The 18785-nt window shown below is 50.8% G+C and overlaps 1 protein-coding gene and 1 long non-coding RNA gene across 2 annotated transcripts in view; both read right to left on the bottom strand.

Moving 5' to 3' along the window:
* Positions 1-18785, bottom strand: part of TTC28 (tetratricopeptide repeat domain 28) — a 639521-nt gene that overhangs the window by 54534 nt on the left and 566202 nt on the right. The window contains exon 13 of the mRNA XM_027863073.1: positions 4112-4252. Coding sequence (XP_027718874.1) covers positions 4112-4252 — 141 coding nt within the window. The remainder of the gene's footprint in view (positions 1-4111; positions 4253-18785) is intronic.
* Positions 17445-18785, bottom strand: part of LOC114044096 — a 2089-nt gene continuing 748 nt past the window's right edge. Inside the window, exon 2 of the long non-coding RNA XR_003569175.1 lies at positions 17445-18348. This is a non-coding gene — a long non-coding RNA (uncharacterized LOC114044096). The remainder of the gene's footprint in view (positions 18349-18785) is intronic.

Here is an 18785-nt window from a genome sequence, read left to right on the forward strand (position 1 = left end):
CACATCCATCTGCTGGTCCAGGTGTCTGGGCTAGGTGGGGAGGGACTATGACCAGTGTGGACGCAAGTCTGTACTTCCAAGATGGCCAGGTCTCTCTTGCTCCTGCCATTCTGTTGAAGGCGATAGATTCTCTGGCTCTTCTTCCTTCCCTCTTCCATAGGTTAATGTGCTCCACCTCACCTGCCCAGGCATCAGTGCCACATCTGAGTAAATAGCTTCAGGTGCCCAAGTGTGAGGCCTCGCCTCCCATTTGCAGCAGCTCTGGCCTCTTGGGGAGTTAGTAGGACAGCGAATCCCCAGGTGACTTCTGACAGCTACAGACCTGCTTTGTGTGGTGCTCCGGGGCTCATCGTTGCTGAAGACGCACTCAGACAACAGAGGCGTTCTGGGTCTGTGTTAATGAGCGGCACTCTGCCCCTGGCTCAAAATACTGATTTATCTTCTGCCTGGGTACAGAAGACATAGCAGCTATTGCAAAGCCCCAGAAAACAAAGAAGAAACAAAAACCAGTTCTCCGGCACGTGCAAGATGAAAATCGCAAGGCTGCTTCCCTTGCCTGGCATTACCAGCAGGAACCTCGTCTTCAAGTCTGCTAAAGCAAATTGTCAGGCACTCAACCATGTAGTGCCCCCATTGAATGACCAAATGGAAGGGACCCCAGGGACCAGCCGGGGCACTGCGCATCTGGTGAGACGCCTCCTGCAGGCGTGACCACATGGCCTCCATGGGCCCATCCTGGGCTCAGTCAGAAGCTGGGAAATCCTGCTCAATTTGGGGGTATCCCCTCTAGCTCCAAACGAGACCCTGGCTGACCCAGTTTGGGGGAAGGAGAGTTGACTCCTGTCTCCCAGTGGGAGCCCCTCTGCCAAGGCTCCATCAGTCATAGCCATCACCGGTACCCTGGAAAGGCTGCTGCTTGCCCCACCCTCCAGAAGTTACTCTTACAATTGTGGTCTCACACGTCAGCATTGCTTTATAGCTACATGGCACTTACCTGAACGACATTTCACTTGACCCCAAGAGCCCCATGAGGCAAGTGTTACCCCCACTTTACAGCTGGGGAAACTGAGACTCAAGAGACATTAAGTGATTAACTCCCAGGTCAGAAAAGCTGCCGCAGAGCCCTCTAGAGCAATGGACCCACGGCTTTCAGACTTTCTGAATGAAGCCCAGAGGCTCTCCAGCCAAAGAATCACCCAGGTTAGGGTTGGGAGGGGAGCTGTATCCCAAAGGAACGCCTGCTCTACCACAGCTGATGGATGGGCATCGCACCTTTGCCCGGACACTCCTCGACTCACTGCATTCTACTTCTGAACACTGCGAATGATGACGTTTACTGACGCAAACCCGAAATTCCTCTACTGCTCCCAGCTCTGCCTGTGGGTCTGACCATAGGAAGGCTAATGCTTCTTCCATGCAACAGCTGCTTGGATCCATGAGGGTGACTATCTTGTTCCTCCCCAATCCTCTGCTCTGGCCAAAATCTCCCCAGTATCATCAAACCCTCCTCACATGGTCTGGATCTGGGGTCCTTTGTCATCCTGGCTGCCCCATTAATATGTAAAACATAACTTGTGCTGGAGTACTGGACTTGGATTCAGGAAGACCTAGGTTAAATCCTGCCTAGACACTAACTGTGGGGCTCAGGCCGGGGACTCAACCTCTCTGGCCTCAGCGTCTTCACCCGTAAAATGGGGGGGCTGGACTGGAGGCGCCCAAAGCTGCGATCCCGTGAAGAGGCTTCGTGCGGTGGTCCACGGGGGCTTGCTGAGAACCCCAGACACAGGCACGTTCACTTGTCCCCTTTCTCCATTATGCCGCCATGAATACTTTGTAAATCTCTGTGACGAGGCAGGCTTGTGCCAGAGTCACAAACACGGGGCTTCGGATGGGGAGGCGCAGACAGAGGCCGCTGGCTTTCTCAGCACTGCTCAGTGTGAGGTACAGAGGTCGAGGCCAGCTGGCGACCAGAGATGGCTGTATCCTGACAGGTCCAGGACTTGAGGTCAGAGGCCCTGAACTTGACTTGGCTGGGCCTGCCACTTAACAGTCACATGACTATGGACAAATCAACTCATCTCTAAAATGGGAATAATAACAACAATAATACTAGATTCCTTATTTTCTCCACTGAAATTTCAGGGAAGGACGTGACCCTTAAGCTAAGCCTTGAAGGGAGCTGGAAGGTCATGGATGAGGGACAGCAAAGAGGTCAGCTTGGCTGGAAGGTAGAAAGCCCGGGCTATGGGAGGGGTAACGTCAACTCAGTCAATGGAGGGGCTTGTGTTTTGTCCTGGGGCATGGAGGGAGTTACTGAGGCTTTGTGAGCAAGGGCCATGGCCATCCTCATGACTTAGGAATATCCCTCTCGCAGCAGGTGGACGGTGGACTGCAGAGGGAGAGAGGCTGGGAGAGAGAAGGCCAATTGGGAGGCAGGTACATTCATGCAGGCAAGAGAAAGGGGGGCTTGGCCTCGAGCGGTGGCCGTGGGAGTGGGGAGAAGAAAACAGCTGGGGGAGAAGCCAGAGAATTCAAGCTGCCAAGGCTGGGCAGCTAATTCCACAAGAGATGAGTTAAGGGAGTGCTGCTGGTGCACGGCGCTGCCCTCAACACAAACAGGAAAGTACAAAGAGAGGCTGGTTTAGGGAAAGAAGCATTCTATCTTCGGATGAATTTCTGCGTTATACTCAGATTGTGCCCTAATATGCCAATCACTGAAACATTCTCCTTTTCAAAAGAAGTGTCCCAGCAGAGCTGTATTTGCTGAAGAATCCCCACCATCTCTACTCCCCATTCACAAAAGTCGGCGCCAGTCATAGGGAACACTGCCCTGAGCTCTCAGTCTAGACAAAACCCCAGCTTCCTCCAATGCTCCCCTCAGGCATCACCTCCTAAGCAAAACCTTTCTGCATTCCCTCAGGGGTTCATTCTCTCACTCTCTCTCGTGCTCTCTCTCTCTCTCTCTCTCTCTCTCCCCCCCTTATTTGTGCATATGTTGTACCCCTCCCCCCAGAAGGACGTCTGCTTCTTGAGGATAGGGACTGTTTCATTTTTAGTGTTATGCCCTGCATAGTAGGGCTGGCACATAGTAGGTACTCAATTGATACTGGGACATTGGTCAAAGCAGGGGCAGGAATGGAAGCACCGGTTGCCAGAGCCTTGGGGATGTTTTTCACATCCTGTTCAGTGAGCTCCAAGGTTCACTTGGGACCGCTGACCCCCAGCTCCCATCTATCCCATCCAGTGTATGGGAGAGGAGATCCATGTTCTGTCACCCTGGCAGTGCGGCGGGGAGAAGCTGCCCCCTCTACCCACCTGCAGGCTTTGCCTCTCTCTGCTCCCAGGTTCTGGGGGCCCTTCCCGTTCCTGCTTCCTTCACACCTAGTCCAAGCCCCTTCATTTGTGGCAGGGCCCCCGCCTCTCTCCAAGGGGCTGCAAGATGGGGCTGCCGGTCAGTTGCTAGGCAACCAGTGAAACAGTGACAGCTGCCTCCCCCTGCAGCCTGCTTGCAGGCTGTCTCCCAGTAATGGAGGCCGGGGGCTTTACACAGATTCTCAGCATGAGTCCCAAACCACCTGCACCTAGACCTAGAGATACCTTGTGGAAGGCAAATGGGCTGTCACTTGGACAGTCCGTACCCAAGCCTTTTCAGAGAGCTTTGTGGGGGCTGTGCAGCAGAATCTTCCCTAAAACAATGAAGAAGGCTGATGGGCGCATCCCAGGGTCCCTCCAGACTTCAGACAGAAGGATGAGCACAGGTTCGGGGGTCCCTCCCATCTATCTAACTTTTCCTTCACACAATGCTCATCTCCCCACTATTTCTGAACGTTCTCGGGCCCTGGTGAGGGGGTCAGTGCTGAAGCCTGGCCTAGGGGCCACCCACAGAACCTTGCTAATGGGTGTGTAAAGGCACCTCACTCGTCCTGTTTCTGTGAGACTGTTGTTCCAGAAAGCAACTGTGAGCTAGTTTGGCGAACCAGCTGATGCCCCTCTCCCCGGATTATCACCAAGCCTGCCTGCCTCTGCTTCCCAATTTGGTTTAGGAAATAGCTTTGGATGCTGCGTTCAGGGAGGGCATCCCGTGGGTGGCCAGCCCAACCCCGGCACTCACCGATTAAAGAGGTGATGCCTGCTGACCATCCTCAGGAAGCCCGTGGGGTCCGTGACGGAGGCGAGTCTGTTGTGCATCTCCTCAAACTGCTGGTCCATGATCTCTCCGGCCTCACTCTCTGTCTCACTGCTGGCACAGGCTCTGTGGGAGGACAGCAAGAAGGACGGACCGTCACGGAAGGAAGAGGGAACTCGGGTCTCACTGGGCGCCTGCCGGGCCTCGGCCTCTGCCGTTAAGTCTCTGTGTGGTCCTTCCCTTCTCTGGCCCAACATACTCTCACACGTAAAATGCGGGGTGTGGGGCCAGTGCCATCCATCCCAGTGCCAAAAACATCCTGGGACTTTACAGAGAGAAGTGGCCCCGGACGCCCTCGGCGGGGTCCACGCATGACCCAGGGTGAGCCAGTGTCCCAGGCTGAGTGCAAGGGCAGAGGGAATTTTTCACACTGATGAAATCATAAACCAAAGCCCCCAATTCTACCAAGTTTCCAGAGTAACCTGAAGGGCAGAAAGGTCTGTCCTTTCACCAACACCGAGTTCATGTAGGTGGAGGCACGGTGCCATTACACAGAGGTCCTCTGCGTGGACATATAGAGCACTCCCTCATTCAGACATCTTTGAGGGATCCTTGGCTCCCTCCGGAATAAAGCCCAGGTTCCCGCCCAAGCACTTAAGGATCAGGCACCAAGCTTCCCCTACAGCCTTCTCTCTCACCACTGCCTTAGGCAAACCTTCTGCCCTCCCCCCACCCCAAGCACTGACTGTCCAGTCCACTTGAGCACGCAATGCACGGACTGCCACATGTTGTCAGTGACTGAGACTGCTCCGAGGGCCAGGTCTGTACGATGAAGGACCCCAGCACTGAGGCTGGGAGGGACCCCACAGATCAGGCCGTGGGTTTCACCTTCTGGCACACTGCTGACTCAGAATAATGCTTTAAAATGCACAGAATTATACGATGGAAACCATTTCAATGGAAATAAAGATCTGCTTTTCCCCATCTAAATTCAAAGAGCCCAGGGAGCCTCTGATTTTGGTCCCAGCCTCCAATCTGCACATGAGGAAACAGACTCAGGGACGGCGACTTGTCTGCGTATGGTAAAGCCAGTGCCGGGTACCTCGCTCCGTCCATCAGGGAGACGATGCGCTCTAGGATGCTCAGCATAAGGCCTGGCTGGCCTGGTGGGAAGAAGGAAGGCGGGTACTACATCACGGTCTATGCATGTTTGTTTAAATGGGCGTTTCCCTGGTTGGAAACTGTCTCAGCGTCTCCCAAGGGCTCTGAGTCTGACTAGAAACCGGCAGCTCCCACCTGCACTTTGTCTGTTGCTTGGCCAAAACCCAAATGACCAAGCCTTGTCTGGCTGGGGGCTGCTGGGAAATCCACAGAGCCTGCAGCAATCATTCACCTGAGGCCTCGCCTTGGAATCTTTTGAAGGCTCAGCACACACTCTCTAGGTGGAAGCCCTTTTCTGGATGGGATTCACCCCCAATTCTTGGGAAGGCTTTCCAAGTGAAATTCGGCCCACAGACAAACTCGAGATTCCCCAGCATGCCACCCTCTTTCACAAACATCTTCCTGCATGACCTGTTGGAGCACCAGAGACCGACAGCCAACAGGTGACCTTCAGCAGATGGGCCGGTTCCCAAGAGGCCAAGCTTTTGGACAGAGCTTTCAGGAGACAGATGGCTCAGGGGACTGTGGGGTAGACGGCAGGAGAAAGAAGTCAAGCTTGCTGTCCCTGCTCAAATCCTGCTGGATGCTGGATGGTCTGTGGAATCCTCCTGACTGGCCCAGCTTAACTTCTTGCTGCCCTGGGCTGATCTTGCAAGGAGATCTTGAATTAGGCTGGGCTTTGTAAGAGTGGTTTTTAATTTTTTAGCTCACATGTATGTTCTATGCCCACAATGACCTTGTGAGTTAAGAAGGTTTCCTAAATTATTCCATTTTCCACGGGGAGATGGAGCCCAAAGATGGTCTCTGACTTGTCCAAGGTCTCACAGCAGGTAAGGTACACAGAGACCTTGAACTCAAGTCTTCTGAATCTCAGTCATGGGCTCTCTACATCCTGTCATGCTGCCTCTCCTCGTGGCTTTGGCCGCCATACAAACTACATGCCTTCTGTCTGAGGGTTAGGGGTTGATCAGAAAATGGAAGGGAAGAGAAAAGCAACTGACTATCTCTAGACATAAGTGCCCCTTCTCCAGAGTTGGGGGAGGAGAGGCATCAGGCCCCTTCCCCACTGTCCTTGGCCAAGGGATCGGTAAAGGCTTAGGAACCTCCGTGGGGATTCTTGGCCCTCTGGAGAGAGCGTCAACATCTCTGAGCAATCTCTTTTGCCCAGGGATGTACTGATCGTCCACACGCCGCGTCCTGGCCAGCTCGGTTCTGACAAATTTTTGCTTGTCATTCTGCTAGAGATGAAGGTGAGAGAAGCGAGCTATGGCTTCCATCATCAAGCTGCCTTCACACCCTGGTGGCAGCCGCAATTCTGCTTCAATTTTAATTCCTAATAGGATTACTTCCTGTTTCTTGACACTCAAGTACCAAGCCTAAAGGGACAAACAAGTAGGTGATGTAACAGATATTTGTAGCCAGTCTCTGAGGCTTCTCCAGGACCCATGGGTGGAAGTGATGGGCAGGCAGGGATGTGACTGAGGTGGGATGTCCCTGCCCGACCAGAGGCATCAGGCACCTCAGAGAGGGGACCTGTGATTCGACGCTGATGGCAGGGTGGCCTCTGTGTCTGCCCTCTGAGGCCCCTTCAGCGCCTCAGAGCAGGACGCGATGTCTCTCTCCTTTTACACCAAGGATTCCCAGGTACCGGCTGTGTGGCCACGGGCAACTTAGGTAAGTCCCCTGGGCCTTAGCTTCCTCTTCTATAAAATGAGAACGACTTGTACTACCAACCACACAAAGTCAAGGTAGGGACTGGGCCTATGATTTCATCCATATGGGGAACTATTATGTGAGGAAAGTCCCTCTATTAGTGCAGATTGGTGCCTTTTAAACAATGAGCTGTTCTCAGCCAGAGTTGACTGGATCACTGAGGGGTTGAGTGACTTGCCCAGGGTTATAATGCCAGTATCTGTCGGAGGTGAGACTCGAACCCAGGTCTTCCTGACTCCAAGGCTGGCTTTCTCTCCAGTACTGTTGGCTGCCTCTCTACCAAGGGGCAGACTGGTCTGGAAAAAAGTACTTTTTAAATTTGAAAGTGCTAAAGAATCGTGTGTTGTTATTGTTCTGGGCCATCTTGATTTATTTCCAGACTGAGTCTCGGGGAGGATGTTTGCATCCTTTTTGGAAACACTGTGTCACCACGGACAAGTCCCTTCTCCTCCCTGGCCTGAAGGGGCGGCCTTGAAGGTCCCTCCCAGCCCCAAGACTCCAAGGCGGTTTAAGATACAGACAGTGAAAGCAGCCCGTACTGAGTGTCCAGTGGAGCAACTCTGACAATGAGCACCAGAGGCTCCGAGGGAGTGGGGGAGGTGGGCCTGGAAGGGGGGGTGGCCAGGGAGAAGGGAAGACGGACACTCCATGCCCAGAGAACGGCAGGCTCAGACGTCTGGCTCCAGAAGGAGCCTGGGCAGGAGGACGCAGAGCACAGGATGGGCCGCAATGAAGCACGGCTTGGAGAAGGCAGTAGCAGCAAAGGGCAGCATCTCTCCTGCCCTTCAGGCCTGGCAAAGCACTTCACGTTGTCGCTGTCTGCTTCAAAAGCAAACCCAACAGGCTGACACCCGAGGCAGGACAGACGCTCGCTTCTAGGGAGAGCTACCAGCGGTCAAGGATGTCCTCCACGTCTGCCTCACCTGGAAAGCACCAGCTCTACAGAAACCACACCCTCTGAGGCAGGCGGCTCCAAGGTGGACAGCCTTCAACTCAGTGAGCCAGAAACGGCCCAGGAGCCAAGCTCTACAGGAGTTCGTGCCAGAGCTTGTCTCCTTCCCTAGTACAGAACTCAGCCCAGAAAGGATTTTCATTTAAGCCCCAGCCCCCAATCTTCTCCTCCTTCTATTTCTCGGCTGCCCCTTTGTTGTTTTGGTTGAAATAATTTTTTTGGGAGGGGTGAGGCAATCTGGGTTAAGTGACTTGCCCAGGGTCACACAGCTAGTGTCAAGTGTCTGAGGCCAGATTTGAACTCAGGTCCTCCTGACTCTAGGGCCAGTGCTCTATCCACTGTGCCACCTAGCTGCCCCAGCTGAAATTGTTTTTAAGTCAAGGTAGTTTACTACAAGGGATACAAGACTAGCTTGTTAGGAAATAGAATGCTTCACAAATCACAAAAAGGGTAAAACCCACCTGATTATATCAAGAGATGCAGAAAAGCTTTGAAAGCTCACTTAGATTAAGAACCCTTAAAAGCCCAGGTATGAGAGGTCTAATACGACAAAACACAGGTCTCCACAATGAAGAGCGAGAATATTTTGTAATGATGAACACGATGATGTGTTCAGGCATCAGATAAAGATGCTCTACTCCTCCACTACTATTTGACATCCTAGAATGCCAATTCTAACGGTAAGAAAGGCGACAGAAATTGAGGAGCATTAGCAGAGACTCTCTCAGCCACCCCTTCGCCCACCATGATGACCACACTCAGATTGGGGCCCTGACACATCTCCCTGGTGGTTTTGCCCTAGCCCCATCTCCGCTGTCCTTCTGTCCTGATGGAGGGCTAGTAACTGCAGTAAGTTACTGCAAGCCACGGGTGAGGAGCTTTCTGAACAGACAGCAGCCTCGCGACTGTGGTCCACCAGTCACAGCTGAGCAACGTGATCCGACCACATCAAAATGGCCCATCATTTCCAGAAAATTTATCTTTACAAAAAGATAAAATGGAAAGAATGAAAAGTTCCTTCGGCACTTCCTCTCAGCACGTGCTCCCCATCAAGCATAATCAGTTCAAGGCCTCTGATTGTGAGGCGGGCCAGGAACAACGTGCTCACTTGTTCCTATCTGGTTTGTTGTGGTTTCCAGGCAGCACCAAATGTATTGGAAAAGCAAAAGATGCCCAAACCCCGAGACGAAGGGATAGAGCTCTCTCTTCTGCTTTGGAAAATGACTGCTAAAAAGCTGGAAGGAGACGGGAGATGCTGGTGTCTGGCATCGGGAAAACCTGGATTCGGGCAGGTCTTGGACTGGTCAAGAAGACTACAGATGCACGAGCTAGAAAGGCACCTCGAGAGGCCGCGAGGCTCAGACCTACATCCCTTGGATTCTGTGGCCTCACTTGCCAGTGGCTTCTGTCAAACCAAGGGCTCTCACACCTAGCAATCTACCTCCATTTCCCTCACTGTGGGAGACAGGAGAGCAATTAATTAGTGCCTTCCTTGGACAACCAACCAAGACTCCTTTCCATCACAGATTTTTCTACACAATTGACATTTATTTCTGAATAGGTCACACCCACTGTAGTAATTGTAATGATAGCCAATATTTTAGATGGCGCTTTAAAGTTTGCTGAGCACTTTACATAAATCACCTCATTTGAGCTTCATGCCAACCCTGGGAGGTATTAACAGATGAGGAAACTGTGGGTCAGAGAGGAATGTGACTGGCCTCTGGTCAAATAGCCAGTAAGTATCCAAGGCAGGATTTGAACCCAGGTCAGTCTGACTCCAAGTCCACAACACAAGCTCTTCAAGGGCCAGCCCTGTGTTATTTGTCATTCTTCTATCCCCAGTACCTAGTCAGGGTCTCACACACAGTAAGCACTTAGTAAATATTTACTGACCTTTTTGACCTATAACTTTGGATAATAAGATTATGGATTTGGTGGTGATAGAGACCTGAGACCACATCAGGTTTAACCCCCTTATTTTACAGATGAGGAAACTGAGGTCCAGAGAGGGGAAGGGCCTTGCACAGAGGTCTTAAGTGGGAGAGTTGAGTTTTGAACCCAGGTCCTTTGACTTCAAATCCATCCTTTCTACTGAGTCACGCCCTGTACCTTCCCTTTTCCAGGCTCAATAATCACACCTCTCCTAACACTTTCTCATCGCTTCATTTTCCATTTCTTTAAACCTTCCTATCATTCTAAGTGGAATCTCAACTTCCTCAGCTACCCAACCTTCCCCACCCACCTCTCAGGGCTGGGATGAGACCTTCAGATGGCCCATGGTCATGGAAGCCAATGGCACTGGGGAGACCTTCAGATGCCATGTGGGCGTGGAGGCCGATGGCACTGGGGAGACCTTCAGCCCACGTGGGCGTGGAAGCCGATGGCACTGGGGAGACCTTCAGATGCCATGTGGGCATGGATGCTGATGGGAATTGTGGAGACCTTCAGATACGTGGAGGCCAATGGCATTGCAGAACCCCTTCCCCCTCCCCCCTGCCTCCTTCCCCTCCACCCCAAAGGCCTGGGTGCGTTCCTGCTCACTGTGTTTGCTCAGATAGTTCTGGGGAAAGGCTGAGTTCCTCTTTTGTCAGACAGGTGATATGGCAATGGATAAATCTTTATGACCAAGATTTGGGTAATTCAAGTCATGTACCCCAAGACCCTCATTGTAATACAGCCGACCCTCCCACTGTAACATTCATTTTCTCACTGACTGTTGACCAGAGTTGACTGCTACCCTTAGGAACACCTACTCTTCAAAGGGCGTATAAATTGTGAGCCCTTCGCCATTAGGGGTCTTTGGTCTAAGAGAGTCAGCCAAATGGCTACCCTTTTATTAATAAATATGCTGGCCCTATTAATAAAACGATTAAATTACCCAGAAACTACATCTCTTAGAACATTTTTAATTGGCACTGGGTGGATGTGGTAATAATGAGGGAAAGCAGATGGACAGACTGACAGCTTGACTGGCATCCGTGAAACCCTAAAGCAGCCAGAGGGAGGCTTGTTGAATGATTGGTCGGTTCAACACCCAAGAAGAGCCTGGGGTGAGAAGGGCCACAGTCTTATCTGGGGGGGTCCCTGCGGCTCTCCCGGGGTTGGGGAGATAAAGCTCACTTCTCACCTAGACCCTTCCCATGAACACTCTGCCCAGCACATTTTTGACTTAGATATTCCTATTCCTGCTTGGGGGGTTGAGAGCAGTGGTGGGGAGTAAACAGCAATTCTACTAGCTTTTAATGATTCATCCCCCAAATACTGATGGAGCACCTGCTCCGTGCCTGGTACTGTGCTAGGTACTGGAAATACAAATACAAACACAAAAGGATGCAGGCCCCGCCCTCAAATAATTCATGGAAGAGAAGAGGCCACGAAGGAAAAAAAACAACCCATTAGGTAGAAGAGATGAGATTTGTAGGTCAGAGAGGGGCAGTCACGGGCAGGGCCAGGCCAGCCAGCTTTACAGCAGTTCCCCAGGCGTCAGAAAGGTCTCCTGCCCCCATCCTGAGTATTTAAGGTCTTGTATTCTTAAAATACAAATACCCCTAGAGGAGCCGCGCTTTAAGCCTTATCTGTCATGTGCATCTCAGAGTGACTGGAGTTAGCCCAGCACCCAGCTTCTACAGCAGCTTTTGATGGGGGAGGAACACACTTTGTCAGCCCCGCTCCAGTGGCTGGTGATGGAAAGTCTCCTGTTCTGAACTCCTGAATTCTTTCATTTTCACAGAGCCTCAAGATCTAAATCTCTTTGACTCGGCACAGAAGTTATTATAGTTTCTTTTCAGTAACTCAAGTCTTTGTCATACACATGCTCATCTCTTTGGAAAAGCTGATTTTTTTTATGCGATGGGATTTCATCCTTTGCTTCTGTATATTATACTAGGAAATTTTTTTCCATATCATCTCAATACCTCTAATCCATATTTTTATCTAACAGCTGTTATTTATAGAACCTACCTTCTGTTAGTCTGAAGTCAAATGACTGTATTTGCTATCCCTGCCAGAAGTCCACACACACACACACACACACACACACACACACACACACAGACACACAGACACACACACACACGCCATCAATAATCTCTGAGCCAGGCTTCAATCCTGTTAAAAAATAAAAATCTTCAAAGAGCCCTTCTCACCGAGTTCCATTTTCCTGGAGCTTTTCAACCGCAGACGCATTTGACAATCTTAATTCACCAGCATGAGGCTTCCTTAGCAGACCAACACCCTGCTCTCCTCTCAGCCCAGGCTTCCTCCTTTCCAGGACTTATCTCCATCAATAAACATTTAGACAATGAAAATGAATACTGAGCTGGAGAGAGCGCCATATTGGAGAGCTCACAAGGTGGACGAATGGGCCTTTATCAGACAAGAATTGGGCCATCTCCAAGCCCCATCTGGAGGATTAGTTCATACCATCATTTGGAGTTCAGAACGGAACTAAATTAAAAACTATTTATCTAGCCAAAGAAATGGCTGTCTGTATTTGAAGATAAAACTAGAGGTGACCAGGTATTGAAATACAAATGCTGCCTTCCAGCTGGAAATGCCACACCTAGAATTTCACCACAAAGGGGGTGTTAACTATCGAAAGACTAAGAGGAATTTGAATCCTAAAGAATTTAGTTGGCAGGAGAATTTTCCTGGGTAGCTACGTGGCTCAGTGGATAGAGTACTGGGCCTGGAGTCAGGACGACCTCAGACACTAGACCAGCCTCAGGCACTTACTAGCTGGGTGACCCTGGGCAAGTCACTTCACCCTGCTGGCCTCAGTTTCCTCATCTGTAAAATGAGCCGGAGAAGGAAATGGCAAGACCACTACAGTGTCTTTGCCAAGAAAACTGCCCAAAAATGGGATCACAAAGAGGTGGACACAACACAACAAGAGTTTTCTCGCAGGTATTGCTCACAAGGGCTGCTCATTCCTGTGGCCAGAGCTTGGCTCATCCCGATCTGGGATATGCAACTGCCTCCCCCCTCCTCCTCTTCCTCCGCCAACCACGTCTTTCACCAAGCAGCGCAGGATTCCAGTGGCCCAAGAAGCCCTCCTTGGCCAATCAACTCCATCAACATTATTCTATGTTTTCAGTAACACAGAGCTAGATAGGCCCTTACTAATCAATCAAACAACAGGCTTTGTTACATGCCTATGTGCCAGGCACTGCGTTAGGTGCTAGGGATTCAATAAGAACATGTCTGAGCGCATACAGAACAATTTAAAGTTAATAAATGTGAATACATATAAAGTAGTTGAATGGGTAATTTGGAAGGGAGGGCACCAGCAGTTGGCAGGATCAGGAGAAGCATTCAGTACAGTCGTGTTCAACTCTCTGTGACCCCATTTGGGGTTTTCTTGGCAGAGATACTGGAGTGGTTTGCATTTCCTTCTCCAGCTCATTTTACAGATGAGGAAACTGAGGCAAACAGAGTGAAGTGACCTGCCCAGGGTCACACAGCTGGTAGGTGTCTGGGGCCAGATTTGAACTCAGGAAGATGAGCCTTCCTAGCTCCAGGCCCAGCACTCTATCCACTGGGCCACCGAGCCACCCAGGGAAAGTTTGCTATTCACACATAAGATAGTCTTTGAGCTAAGTGTTGAAAGAAGAAAGGCAGTCTTCCTGAGGTGAAGAGGGAGGGCATCCCAGGCATCGGTGACAACGAGTGCAAAGGTATGGACAGAGCAGAAGGCGGGTTTGGTTGGATCGTAGCGTGGGGGGGAGCGAGGTACAAGATGCTGCCGAGGTCGGCTGGGCCGAGGTGGTGAAGGGCTGTGAAAGCCAAACAGTGGAGGTGACATTGGATTCTAGAAGCAATGAGGAGGTAAGTGACGTGGTCAGATCTGTGCTGAAGGGAAACCAGAGGTTATGGGGGACAACAGACCCTAAACCCACACTATGGAGGAGTAGACTGAGGCCCAGATAAAGCAAGAGATCACACAGATCCAGAATCCCTGGTCTTGTGGCTGGGCTATCACTGTGTGATGTGAGGAACTCCTTCCCACCTTTCCGCACCTCTCTCCTAGTGGCTTACATTCTCCTCTGTGCTCCTGGCCCTAGCAGCTCTGTCTCCTCTGGTCGTCCCTCAGACAACACACAAGGAGGGCCTTGGGCGTAGCAGATGCCAAGAAACGTTTGTCGCCTGCGTGACGAACCAATCCCAGAGAGATGTTTCGCTCCCTCTACCCCAGTGACCTGCCTCTGGACACCAGGACACTCTTTGGAGGCTATGCCCATACTTTCTCACGTCATGTTGAGAACCTTTTCATGAAACTTCATCACTCTCCTCATGGCCCCTGGCCACAGTTTTTGCTTTAACTACTGGTAAAGAGTCTAATGCCAAATCCCATTGATGTTGGAATTCAGACAGCACAGGTCACATAGAAATGGCAGGTCATAGGGATGTGCAGGCCCATTGCTCTTTGCTGTGTGGGTCAGCCCCCTAAGCCTGCCTGATTTTCTGCTGCAGGCGTCCGTGTCTGTGAAGAGAGGGTGAACAATCATTTTTAAAATCCTCCTTCTCCAAAGTCCCCCCTTCCCAGGAAGCTAACAAAGGCAGCTGAGACCAGGGAACGATTGTCTTTTTTTGGGGGGGGGCGGGTCAGGGGTCTTTCCAAATGGAACAAGTTTTTGAAGTCCAGAAAATGGAACCCATGAAGACAAGGCGGCAGACCTGGCCAAACATGGGCCGTCACTTGCTTTCCCCAGGCTGGAGATGACTCTGAATTGATTCCCTGCATTCTTTTACATGACCCTATGACTGGCGGGGGATGGGGGACACCTTATGGCAAGGGAAACAGCTTCTCCCTGGTGACAATCTAAAGTCTGTGATTTGTCCTTGTGAGCTAGAGACACTTTCTAGCCTTTTGTTTTACCTGTTGGTTGTTTTATCGATGCATGGGGTCAAATAATCAACTTCACAAGTAGAGAGTGGGGGGGGGGGGGTGTGGCTAGCCTACAGGGCTATCCAGAGATGCCCTGGGCCTAGGGCAAGGGACAGGACATGGGAGAGACCCGTTGCATTTCCCCCAGTCTGATCACAGCTGCAGTGGCCTCTTGAGTTTGGGATGCTCATATTTTTAGAAGGACATTGACAGCCTGGAACATGTCCCAAGGACGGAGACAAGGGTAAGGCTGTATAAGGATCATTTGAAGGAGCTGGGGGGGGTTCCACTTCAAGAACAACAAACTTGGGGAGACATCATCATTGCTGCGCTCCCCATCTGTAGATGAGTCTTAGGCTAGTGAGTGTGGGGACAGGCAATCTGACAGCCTCCCCAGATCCTCAGGGCGCGACTGAATTAAAGAATAACACAATAATGCTGTTTGATTGATGGCCCTGAGTCACAGAGACAAGGCGAAATTATGTTCCTTAACCTCTGCCTAAGAAGTCAGGAAAGTACAGAATATAAGTCATGAGATTTCCATCAGAAGCCAAAAGCCTCATAACAGAGGAATGGAAAGTGGTATACTCCTGACAGGACAGATCACTACAAAAATATGTTAATGACAATTGTGGGTTAGGTGTAACACAAACAGCCCTGGATTTGGAGTCGGAGAACCTGGAGTTTTTGCATTGTGACCTCGCCCAAATCACTTAAAATCTCTGGACCTCAGGTTCCTCCTCTGTGAAATGGGAACAAATAACTCTTTAACCCACCTCTCTCACAGGTTATTCGACAGACCCAGTGAGAGGATAACTACAGATGTGGTCTGGCATCATTGCATGTACATCTTGAAATAAGTTAGTAGGAAAACCCCTCAAGGACCCCACTGAAGAGGCTGATGTCCTCACCACCCAACCCTGCATATGGGGAAGAGGATGAGGATGGCTGCAGGGGTGTGGCCCAATGCTAGAAAAGCAGAGTCCAGAGAAGAAAGCTCAGAATGGTCTGAGGCCAGCACAGAAGCCACAAAGGTGGGCCCTGTTTGCTTTTTAAAAGCTCCACTTGAGGAAAGGGGAGACTCAGAAAATGGACTGGACCGCGTGGCTGCTGGGGTGGATGGGAGGCTGATAGCTAACAACAGAGGGCAGCAGAGTGGCCTAATTTTCATTATCTTTTGTTTTCTCTTCCTGGGAGGCTGACTTTGGGTAGCTGATGAAGCTGTCGACCTGACTGCCAAGATCAGTTAGAAGAGATCAGGGACCTGTCCCTGATGACTGGGCACTGAGCCCAGGTAACTCTATCCTCCAGCACAGAAGGAAAAGGCGCCTGTCACTGCTGAGCCTCGGGCATGGCAGGGCAGAGACCGTGGGGAAGACGGAAAGCGCCGCAGTGCTGGAGAAGGCCCATGCCTCAGTTTCCCAAAAAGGAGAGAAGAGAGCCTGAAAACTGCAGGCCAGGGAGCTTGACTTGGATCCCTGGGCAGATTCTGTGATTGATCTTTAAAGAGCTGATCAGTGAACAATGAGGAGAAGTGGTGTCCACCCAGGGCCAGCATGGCATCCTCAGCTCAGGGGAGACCCGCTCCAGGAGCAGATCAGGGGAATGCTACGGCATCACCCACCCAGAGTTCAAGCAAAGCACCTGATGCTTTGTAGGTCATGCTGTTTTAGAGAAAAGACAGAGATGTGGGTGAGATGATGATACAATGGGTTTAATGCTGGTGGGACAGGGCAGGACAGGGCGGCAGGGGCCCTCCAGGGGAGCACCCCCAGGATCTGGGCTTGCCTCTGCGCATTTGGCATTTTATTAATGCCTTGAATAGCAGGGCATCAGACATGTGGATGACACCAAGCTGGGAGGGATCACCAACCCATGGGAGGCAGTGTCAGGAGCCAAAAGGTGTTGGTTGGGCTCGAACACTGAGCTGGATCGATGTAATGTAAGGATCAATGTAAAGTTTTACACTTGGATTCAAACAGTCAACCCACAATTACAGTATGTGGAATGCCTGGTCAGACAGCGAGTCATCCGCAAAAGAGCAGGGGTTTGGGGGATCTGGGAGCACGATATAAATAAGCAGCTCCCTTGCAGAGGCCCAGAAGCTCCTTTCAGCCTGTGCCGTGTTAAGAGGCAACGCTCTCAGGAAGAAGGAGGGAGTCACGGGGCTCTGTACCAGCCAGACTAAATGGACTGAAATGGTACAAGGAGGAACTGAGGCGCTGTGGATGACCCAGAGGAGAGCCCTCGGGATGGTGATGGGCCTTACAATCCATGTCATTAGTGTGAAAATATGTTTAATGGGAATGTATATGTAGAGCCTAAAACTCAAAAGCTTATGGAAGTGATTGTTGATAACTAAAAATAAATTAATAAAATTATTTTAAAAGATAAAAATAAATACAAAATTGGAAGTATAAAAATGTAACAAAAAAAAAAGTCCATGTCATGAGGATCTACCTACCAAAGGACCTGGAGAAAAGATGACTGGGGCTGGGGGGCACAGAACAGGGGCTGTCTTCAAGGGTCTGAAGCACCATCATGTGGACGTGGGACCAGATTTATTCTGCTTGGCCTGAGAGGTCAGAACCAGGAGCAGCGGGTGCCAGTTGCAAAGATTTCATTTATTTCTGATGTCAGGACAAAGTCCCTCACAACGAGAGCAGTGGGCTCTGTCCCCCTCCCTGGAGGTCTGCCAGCTCAGGTTGGAGGGCTGCCTGTGAGGCATGCTTTAGGGCAGCTGACCCTTTAGAGAGGGTTGTGAGTGAGCCTGGATGACCCAACTCTGCCACCAGCAGACAGCGTATTGTCGGGCACTGAGCAAGGCGAGAGGTGATGGCCAAGGCTTCTTCACGTGGACAGTCCAGCAGCCGATGAGTCTGTAACAGGCATCTTCTCTTGTCACACAGAAGAACACTGAGCTGAGGCAGAAGCAGGGCAAAGGCCTGAATGGCCCTCTGTGCTTGGGGACATTTGGCTCTTTTCTAACCTTCTTCTCCTTGGGAATTGCTTTCTTTTCTTTCTTTCTTTCTTCTTAACCTTGCTATTTAAACAGTCTAAGTTCTCGCTGCCTCGTCTTTGATTTGAAACCACCAGAGCTTTGAAAGTCTCCTACAAAGTGACTGCTGCTGATTTGTGTGTCTCATTAAGAAAAAAATAAAGCCTACAATACGTCCCTTTCTTCCCCAGGCCTGTCTGACAGCAAGACGGGAGAAAGAAGCTGACATGTTGTCAAGGCAGAGTAGGAACGTGGCGAGGGCGCCAGGCTTGGAGTCGGGCACCCTGAACCTTCTTCCCCACTGACTAGCGAGGAAACCCAAGCCTCAGTTTCTCCCTGTGGACAATGAGGGTGGATTGTGCTGGGCTGTTGTGAGGAGGATGCTTTGTCATCTTGGAGGGATCTTCATAACATGAGTAACCTTGTTCTTAGGAATTATGGCTGTCTGCTTAATTGGACTGAACTGAAGTGAGCTGATGGGACAGTGGAGAGCCCCGGAACCTGAGCTCCTGCCATCGGAGTAAAAAGAGAATGGTAAGTGGAATTAAAGACTGTCTGTACAAAGGCAGAGGATTTGAGGTTCCTCGAGGTAATGGGGGCCAAGTCACCTTACTTTGGTGAGCCTCGCTTTCCTCATCTGTAAAATGGGGGTTATAACATTTAGGGATTCACAGGATTTAGAGTTTGAAGGCACCTGGGAGCGAATTGAGAGGAAGAAACTGAGATGGAGAGAAGGAAAATGACTCGCCAGGGACACCCAGGTTAGAGGAAGAAAGGCCCCGATTCGCATCCAGATTCTAGGGCTCTGTCCATCACACCCTCTAACAGATGGGTGAGGCAGGCAGGGGGACAAGCATGTGGAAATCTAGACACTGAGCCTTGAGCAGTGGTGGGCTGCTGTGGCCCTTACTATGGCTCTTCCTCTTCCTCCTCCTTCTTCTCCTTC

The sequence above is a fragment of the Vombatus ursinus genome, unplaced genomic scaffold, assembly GCF_900497805.2.
Source record: "Vombatus ursinus unplaced genomic scaffold, bare-nosed wombat genome assembly UNPS02001287.1, whole genome shotgun sequence".
NCBI classification, from domain to species: domain Eukaryota; kingdom Metazoa; phylum Chordata; class Mammalia; order Diprotodontia; family Vombatidae; genus Vombatus; species Vombatus ursinus.